At 50.7% G+C, this 9352-nt stretch overlaps 2 protein-coding genes across 2 annotated transcripts; one reads left to right on the forward strand and one right to left on the reverse strand.

Annotated features, from left to right (window-relative positions):
- Positions 1–2261: 2261 nt before the first annotated feature.
- On the forward strand, positions 2262–4361 carry LOC109757782 (THO complex subunit 4A). Its single transcript, XM_020316613.3, has 5 exons — positions 2262–2560; positions 2717–2842; positions 3225–3293; positions 3434–3624; positions 3866–4361. Exons 1-5 carry the CDS (start codon positions 2372–2374, stop codon positions 4095–4097), a joined length of 807 nt encoding a protein of 268 aa, XP_020172202.1. The 5' UTR covers positions 2262–2371; the 3' UTR covers positions 4098–4361.
- A 300-nt stretch (positions 4362–4661) lies between these two features.
- LOC109757781 (caffeoylshikimate esterase) lies at positions 4662–7055 on the reverse strand. The gene is made up of 3 exons (XM_020316612.4): positions 6664–7055; positions 5751–6557; positions 4662–5649 (listed from the first exon to the last, which is right to left on the reverse strand). Exons 2-3 carry the CDS (start codon positions 5896–5898, stop codon positions 4856–4858), a joined length of 942 nt encoding a protein of 313 aa, XP_020172201.1. The 5' UTR covers positions 5899–6557; positions 6664–7055; the 3' UTR covers positions 4662–4855.
- Between the last annotated feature and the right edge of the window lie 2297 nt (positions 7056–9352).

The following is a 9352-nucleotide window of genomic DNA, read 5'->3' on the forward strand; positions in this document are numbered from 1 at the left end:
TGAGATGAAGCATTCTTTAGAGGACTCCATGAAGTGACATCTTGATCATCAGCGCCATTAGGATGCAGGCCTGCTTTCCTCAAGGGCCACTTGCGTGGGTTGTTACCTTCACTTCCGTTTCGGCCACCGCCACGACCTCTGCCCCGCATCCATCTAAAAGGCTTGCCCCTTGCACGTGCAGTAAAACCACCTTGGTTGCTGCCTTGCCCGCTCGGAAAGGATCTCCTTTGTGCCATCAACTAGTCGCCATACTCTATCTCTTTTCTGTCCCATGGAATCCATCTCCACACTCTTCCATGTTATGTGGCCTAGGATGCCACAGACATAAGTAGCCAAGTTTTTCATATTTTACCAACAGAAAAATGCTCTCCTTGCCATTGACATTCAACCGTGTAAATCGGGTCAGAGGATTTGATACTTCAATCTTGGCCCTGACTCGGACACAATTTCCTTCATAAACCCTAGCTAGGTTCATCTCTATGCTCTTGGCCTGGCCAATTCTCTGTGCTAGTTGGTCTCCTTTGGGTTGGGACCGATAGAGATATGTGATATCGTGAATTTGTGCCCATACACTTATACATTCTAGAGTAACTGAACCCGGTATGCCCTTTCCATCATACTCCTCAATCATTACCACCAAACCACGGAAAATCCACAGACCGTGTTGCATGATCTTGTTCCAATCTCCCAGACAGTAGCATTGGATCACGAAGAGATAATCGCTATCCTCCCTAATTTCTGGTTCATGCATCAGGTTCCAAGCATGCCCCATTGTGTCCTTGAAAGAATCTCGATTGAAGAACTTGTGTGTATTCACCTTTGCTACGGTCAACCATCTCGCAACTTTAGAGAGGTCAATGATCTCCTCCTCGCCGACAAACACGTCATGTAGCAGGGTCCTTCAACTTTATCCTCTTCGTATCTTCTTCTAGATTGATTCTAGCCCTACCCATGCCGTTTCCTTTGCCTCTCCTTCAGATCCCATGAAGGACCCCGCCATCGTGAGAGGATTAGGCTGGCAAAAGCGCTATCAAGAGGGGGTTGGTTGTCGGTTCAAAGATAGAGTAACCTCGATGCCGATGGGAGTCGGCAAAGTACATTAAACCCTATTCTCCTAGGGTAGCATACACGCATATTATAATACTATAGCGAATTAACGACACATTTTTTGGGTTTCGGAAGCCGTGCCCTTGTTGGTAAAGGAAGTAGGTTTTGCTTTTGAAGGTAGGTATTTCTGTAAGCAAGGAAAATAAAGAAGGAAGCAGGTACCGGTCTAGGGGTTGCCGAGGATACGGATAGTTGAAAAGATAGGATTGCAAAACTAGAAAGACCCGGAAGCAAGCATAAGAAAACAAGGACAATCCCGCGAAGCTTTTTATTAACTCGTCATAACTTTTACAAGAGAATGAAAGTAAGATCACCGTGCTGGCCTAACCAAACATGACGACTAGCCCTTAAAGAGAGAGCATATTTCGCTAAATTGTGAGCCTCGACATTGAGCTCCTAAACTCATGACTAAAAATGCAATTATTAAAAAAACTGGACTGCTCATTGATGTATCTGGTAATAGCACAATAGACTGTTGCGCTTCCTTGGTTGATATCATCAATAACAACCTTGCAATCTAATGCCACATGGATCGGCCGCTCCATAGATCATCCGCCAGGTCTAAAACCTCCGTAACTGCTAGTGCTTCCAGTGTTGTTGGGTCGGAGATCCCTCCGAAAATAATTACAAATGCACCAAAATAAGACCCAAGATGATCTCTGCAACAACTCCAATTGAACCACTTCTCGTATGTGTCGCATCAACATAAATCTTACACAGATTTTCAGAAGGTGTAAGCTAATGATTTAGTCTTACTCTCCAAAAAAAATGATTTGGTCTAACCGGAGCGATACTGGTGGTTGTATTGGAGGCTTTGTCCACAATCTAAAGATCCAATATAAATGCGTTGATGAAACTATTGGTGGATATCGGGGTTTGAAAAATATCTTCAAGTATAACCTTCCTCCTTGCGCTCCATACTGTCCAACCTTCCTCCTAAACTATACATGCCATATTTTTTTTCATGATAATACGTGTCTCATTCATATAATAAAGATCAAAGTACAAGTCTTAATGACCGACATGACAAAACTAAAATAACGAAACATCTCTAAGCTTGACACCAACACCCGTCAGCATTTTCGGGGTGATTCATTCAGGCTGAACAATCGGCCCAACTCAGCCCGCCACAAACTTCACTTTTCTCTCTCTCTCTCTCTCTCCAGCTGTCGTCTCCACCCCCAACCCCAACAGCCCAAGTACCCAACCGCGCCTCCTCTTCTGTTCCTCCGCCGCCGCCGTGCGAATCTCGAGGGTTCGGGGCATGGCGGACACCCTCGACATGTCGCTCGACGACATCATCACCAAGAACAAGCACCACCACCGCCGTGGCCGCCACAACCCAGCGTCCGCCGCCTCGGGAGGATCCGCGCACCCACGCCGCCGCTTCCGCAGCCGCGCCGCTGCCCGCGCCGTCACCGCGCCCTACCACCAACTCAGCCTCCCGCAACAGGTATATTCCTCCTCCTCCTCCTCCTCCTCCTCCTCCTCCTCTTCTTCCTCGTGATTAAGTAGACGGACACCCCCCTCCACCGCCTGCCAGCGAGCAAAGTACACTGCCAGCCTCGAACTCACTCAAATCTTCTTTCCTCTCTCGTGTGTAGCACAGGTACCGCCGGCTTTCGGATATGTTGCCCAGCCGATGGCCATGGTGACGGCGCCGTCTGCCTTGGACTCGCCCACCAAGCTCTACATCTCCAACCTCGACTACAACGTCTCCAACGAGGATATCAAGGTCGCTAACGCTCCTATCCTAATTGCAGTCTTCTCTGCTATAATTAATAAGCCCTAAAAACTGCACTTTCCTTGATTTGCTGTCCCTAACAAACTCGCAATACATTCAACTCAAGAGATTTCAACGAGTACGTAGGTAATTCATCATCCGCGGCTTCTTTTTTTCTGATAGCTTACATTCTTCACTGACACAATCATGCACTGGTTCTAGCTTATGTATAGAAATTTGCTTTCTTTCACCTTCCTTTACTGTAGCTGTTAGCTACCATCTGTCAGTGCTGAGGGTTATTTATCTTATGCCTTCAGAGCAACCACTAACTTCTCTCCGTTTATCGTCTCCTTCTCCTAAAGTTTCTCTACAATGTCCTGTTTACTTTGCTCAGGAACTGTTTTCTGAGATGGGTGAAATCCAGCGCTACTCCATTAACTATGACAAGAGTGGAAGATCAAAGGTTTGCACCCCCCCCCCCCCCCCCCCCCCCGCCCCCCCTCTGGCCCTCTCCCTGGCTCACACACACAGGCACTTTGTTCACCTTGTATTTTGTTTGAATGGTCATGATTCATCTCCATTACTGGATCTCCATTTTTCCAGGGAACTGCAGAGGTTGTATTTTCAGCAAGATCGTCTGCCGTAGCTGCTCTTAAGAAGTACAACAACGTGCATCTTGATGGCAAACCTATGAAAATTGAAGTCATTGGGACAAACATTGAGGCACCTGCACCCATACCTGCTATTTTCGCTTTGGCTCCACCGCCTGGAAACTTCAGTTTTCCTTCCAAAAGGTTTGTAGCATCTACCCCAGGTGCTATGCAGAAACTATTTATATTGTAGGACCTCAACATCATAGAAAGAAGAGAATGCAAAATTTGCCAACATTGATGGGAGCTGAATTGGCTCCCTTTTGAAGCAGCCATAGGTAGTTATCATTATGTTGAAACTTCATTGCCGTATAAATCAAGAATTTCAACTGTGTATTACTCTGAAGATTTTGAGCAAGTGACAAATCAGTAATAAATTTTGCAGTGGACCTGGAATGGGTGTTAGCGGTCGAGGATGGTCTCGTGGCGGAGGTGGCTTCAGTGGTCGCAGCGGCGGTGGGTTTGGTGGTCGTGGCGCAGGTGGGTTCGGTGGTCGTGGCCGAGGGCGTACGGACCGTGGGCGAGGGAAGGGAGGGGGTGGCAACCTGGAACTTTCTGCTGCAGATCTCGACGCCGACTTGGACAAGTACCACTCGGCTGCAATGCAAATCAGCTAAATGGATCTGGCACTGCCTTGCGTGTGTTCTTGTTTTTGTTTTTTGTAGTGATATATGGCCCTGACCTATATTAATTGGATGACGATGTTTATGCTAAACTGGCATGGTAGAAGGTAGCATTGGGTGATGGAAATGGAGGGGAGCGTGTTTGTGTGATGAGGTGCCATTCCTTCATTTGCGACGTAGCGGGAGGGAGGGAATTGGTCTATCTGAGATGAGATTTTCTGAAGCGCAATCACATTCAGGTTCTGTTTGGCTGGTTTATGTCTTGCACTCTTGTTGCTTCTTGTTGTTAGCTGATTTGTGGCATGTTGCTTCGTCAGTTGATTGATTTGTTATTGAATCAGGGGAGGCTGTAGCCTTTGGTGATCTCCACCAGGGAAGGGGGGAGGCTGTAGCCTTTGGTGATCTCCACCAGGGAAGGGGGGGAGGCCGTAGCCTTTGGTGATCTCCACCAGGGAAGTGGGGAGGCTGTAGCCTTTGGTGATCTCCACCAGGGAAGGGGGGAGGCTGTAGCCTTTGGTGATCTCCACCAGGGAAGGGGGGAGGCTGTGGAGGGCAATGCTGAGAAACTAGAGTTGCAGTAAATTAACTCATTCCACGTACGCACATGTAGAGAGTAGTAGCCCTAAATATATGTAGTATGTATAGCTGGAGTGTACAGTAATTGATAATTAATGTTCATGGATCACTGTCGTCATGAATCAAAAAGAAAAGAAAAGAAGTTCTATGGATGATGGGTTGCCGCGCATGAGGCGTCAGTCGTCCCTCTCGGGCGCGGTCGCAGGCGGACCGGACCTGTGATCGAGCCATGCGATGATATCGATGAAGACCTTGTCGATGTTCTCTGGCAGCTCGCCGGAGGTGAGGGCGTGCCACATGCCGGGGTAGAGCTTGAGCGTCTTGTCCGTGCTGGGCGCCTCCCGGCAGAGGAGCTGGCTGACGGAGGGGTCCGTGACCCTGTCCCCTCCCCCGTGCACGACGAGGAAGGGCAGCGTCACCTGCGTGAGCACCTCGCTCTCCACGCGGAGGCTGGCCCGGAGGAGCTCGTGCGCCGTCTTGAGCCGCGGCCGGCCCTTGTAGCAGTAGGGGTTGCGGCGGATCTCGTCGCGCTTGGCCTGCGTCCGGTAGGCGGCGCCGATGACGTTCCTGGTGGGCACCACCTTCCACGTCGGGATGAACCTGGTCACGAGCTCCAGCACCTTGATCACCGCCGGGTGCGGCTTCATCTCCTCCGTGATCTTGCACATGGGCGCCACCAGCACGGCGCCCGCCCAGTAGGACGGCCGCGCCCGGTGGAGCAGCAGCGCCACCGCGCCGCCCATGGACTCGCCCAGCAGGAACCGAGGCAGCTGAGGAGATTGGTTGGCGACGACGACGGCGGTGAAGTAGGCGTCGCAGTCGCCGAGGAGGACGTCGAAGGAGGGGACGTAGCCCCTGAGGCCGTCCGACTTGCCGTGGCCCTCGTAGTCCATGCCGTAGACGGCGTAGCCGGCCTGCGCCAGCCGAACCCCGGTGCCGCGCATCGTCACGCTGCACTCCACCGCGTAACCTGCATACGTCCATCAATAGTGTTGCTTGTAATGGTGCTAGCTTTAGCTTAATCAGTCAGCTCGATTGATGAAGGTACGTAGCAATTATTGTAGTACGTACCGTGGCACATGAAGACGAGGGCCTTGATTGGTCTGGCATTAGCGGGGAGCCATCGGCAGGTGAAGAGATTCATCCCGCGCGCGTTGTTGATGTATTCTTCCTCGTACTCGTAGCCATCGTCAACGTTGCTGCTGCTGAGCTTGGTCATCTCGACCTCTTCGACTCGTTGTGTGCACAAAGAAGGGAAACTAATCAAGATCGAAATTGTCTGAAAGCAGGAGAGGGCATGGGAGCACGTTCGTATTTATAGATAGAGATAGATGTGGGTGCATGTTTAAATTGGCACGTGGTTACAGATCGACCGTACAGGGTGTGGATTGCGCGCGTTTCTTTCGTCATTTGTACGTGCGGACCAAGCAAATTTCATCGCGACCGACATTCACATGTACGTAGACTATACGTGCGCGCACAGAACGAACTTATTATACATATTTATAATAGTATATATGCTATGGATATGGGATATGGATGGAGTTGATTATTACATAGACGGATTTATTCCCAACATCACATTAGTTCACTCCGCTCGATAGATCAACTTGGAAGAAAACTATTTCCACTTGTGTTTTCCACCAAAGAGGCCATGCTTCCCTCCAAAGAGGCGCATGTGCTTGCCATGCTTGAACTTGCCGCCATGGCCATAACCGTAGCGTCCATGCTTCTTGAACTTGCCGCCGTAATGATGATGGTAACCCGCAGGACGGTGGTAGTATCCGCCGTGGCCGTGATGGCCATGGCTCAAGTGATGCGCGCCATAGGCCGCCGCCGCCGCCGCACCGCCGGCAACAAGCAAAGACCCTCCGTGACCTGCACGATCGATATTATAACCGTACCCATCCATGACAGATCCATGGATCGAGTAGCCTAGCAAGGTATACGTTAGGTAGGTGGTGATCGATGGATAGATACGAACCGTGATAGCCACCTTGATGGTGTGGATAGCTGGAGGGTGGGTACCCGTACGCCCCTGCTGATGGATAGCCATGCCCATATCCCTGTGGCTGTGGAGGGTAATAGGCCGGAGGGCATCCATGCCCGGCTTGCGGAGGAGGGTATGCAGGGTACGCGATGGGCGGAGACGAGTAGGCGCTTGGGTAGTAGCCCCCAAGCCCTCTGCTGTCTGTGTCGCTACCCCTCTCCTTGTTTCCACCTCCCATGGAGATAGCTCGACTGGTCGACGGTGTAAATACTGTCTAGCTAGTTCATCCTGTCCATGTGCTAATGTTAAACTTATAGCCTTGGCGAGGTAGCACACCCGGCAAGCATCTTCTGAAATTCCTTCTCGATCGGAATCGCTAGCTAGCCACCTTTTGCTTTCAATGGACGGAGGAAGTTAACTGCGTGCGTGCAGCTCCTCCTTTGATGGGATTCCATTTGATATCCTTCTTTAATGCCAGAGATATTGCAAGAGTATGTATCGAACATATTCCATCTCGTTTTACATAGGGAAATGTTTATGTACGGCATGCCGGCCGAGTGTTTCGGCCGGTCAAGCGCGAGCCGTGCGATCTAGCACAATCGTGTGTTTTCTGAACGTTTTCATGCGAGACAGTTTTCAGCCTTATCCACGCGTGAGTCGCTCTGGTCCACACGTTCTCCTGTCATCTCCTACCTCCGACTTCCTTCATTCCTCACGGGGGCGTCACTACCTGCACACGCCGCCGCCGCACCCGGCTCTCTCGGGAGAGCTGGGCACAGACCCTTCCCCTTCCCTCCCCGCCAGGTAGGCCGCCCGCCCTCTGCCCCTCTTCGACGCGAGCGGGCCACACATCCATAGCCTGCTGTGAAGCCTCTCCGAGGGAGACGACGACCATGGTTCGAACACAACCATTGTAGTTAGATGGTCATAACAAATAGCTCATTTGGTTCCAGCAAAGACGGTCGTCGGTCGCAGCAAATCACCCTCCCGTCGGAGCAAAACACGTCACCAATTGCTCGGTTCCAGCACGGCGACATGCGGTTGCAGCTTTTCTTCTCCCCGGCTCCTGCACCTCCTAGTACCGTTGTAGCTTTTTCTTCTTCCAGTACCGCGATGCAACTTTTCTACTGTATGGTTCCAGCATCGGTGGCATACGGTTGTAGCTTTCTACTGCCTGGTTCCAGCACCGGCGACATGCGGTTGCAGCTTTTCTTCTCCCCGGCTCCAACACCGGTGACTTGCGGTTGTAGCTTTTTCTCCCGCCGGTTCCAGCACCGCGACATACGGTTGTAGCTTTCTACTGCATGGTTCCAGCATCGGCGACCTGCGGATGCAACATTTTTTCTGTGATCTCGTCGTTAAGCTGCAACTGTCATCGCGGGTAGCTGCGACCGGCGACTGTTTTTTGTTGCTGGAACCTCCTGTTATTTTTGCTACAATCAAGTTTTGTTGGATTTGATGTTTGTGGGATTTTTGTTGGAACAGAGTAAATTGTTGCTGGAACCAGCTGTTTCTCTTGCTACAATCAAATTTGTTGGATTTTGATGTTTTGTGGGATTTTTGCTGGAACCAGAGTAATTTGTTGCTGGAACTGGCTGTTTCTTTTGCTACAATCAAATTTGATGGAGTTTGATGTTCGTGGGATTTTTGCTGGAACCAGAGTAAACTATTGCTGGAACCGGCTATCTCTTTTGCTACAATCAAATTTGTTGGAGTTTGATGTTCGTGGAATTTTTGCTGGAACCGGCTGTTTCTTTTGCTACATCCATTCATGACAGAGATACGACCCGGCCGGGACGGCGAACGATGCCTCGTTTTGCTACAAACCATCACCGGCGTCGACCCCGTGCTACAACCGCGTTGCTTTTTGCATCAACCGACAACCGCAAAAGCTACTAACTAGTGAGGACTTTTGCTATGATGGGCGATGTGGGATGGCGAGCTACGTCGGGGGTATCGGGCATGAGCGCCGGCGAGCACGCCGACGAGCTGTGGCCGTCGCACACCGGAGCTGCAACCGTCCCGCACAGGAGCTATAACCCGCAGGTATGCGTCTGTTTGCATGGGTGAAGCCTGCAACGAGGCCGGCCGGCAAGGGCTGCAGCCGGCGACTAGGACGGCCGGCGAGGACGGCGACCAGCGGCGGCCGGCGAGGGCGGCTGGCGAGGATGGCTGGCGAGAGGCGGTGACGGAAGAACACGCGTGGCCGATGAGATGGACTGGAGCGATGAGATGCAGAAAAGATTCATTCGTACAAGTGCGTTGATAAAGACAACGACGTATCGAATGGATCAAATTAACCCAATCGGGTGGCTGGGGGTAGTTCGGCCGGACTGCCGGCGCCTATCAGCGCCGTTTTACATAGTATGCTTCTCGTGTCTCATCTCGACAAATAGAAAGCGTGCATCCACTTTCTCTATGGCCTCATCTACCTAACTTACTCTAGAACCAGACTAGACATTAGGATACGGAATGCGGTGGTGCACATTTCGTGCAAATTTTGTAACTAACAGACATTGTTTTCCCTCTCTCATATTCAATGAAAAGCTGCACACAGCAGCATTTTCGTCAAAAAAAAAATCTACCTAACTTAATTATTCGCACGTACTCTCGACCTTTTTTGTGCCCTAATTAATTTATCGTCTCAAACTGAATCGACAATTATACCACCTTCTTATAATGT

Source organism: Aegilops tauschii, chromosome 4 (assembly GCF_002575655.3).
Source record: "Aegilops tauschii subsp. strangulata cultivar AL8/78 chromosome 4, Aet v6.0, whole genome shotgun sequence".
Taxonomy (NCBI): domain Eukaryota; kingdom Viridiplantae; phylum Streptophyta; class Magnoliopsida; order Poales; family Poaceae; genus Aegilops; species Aegilops tauschii.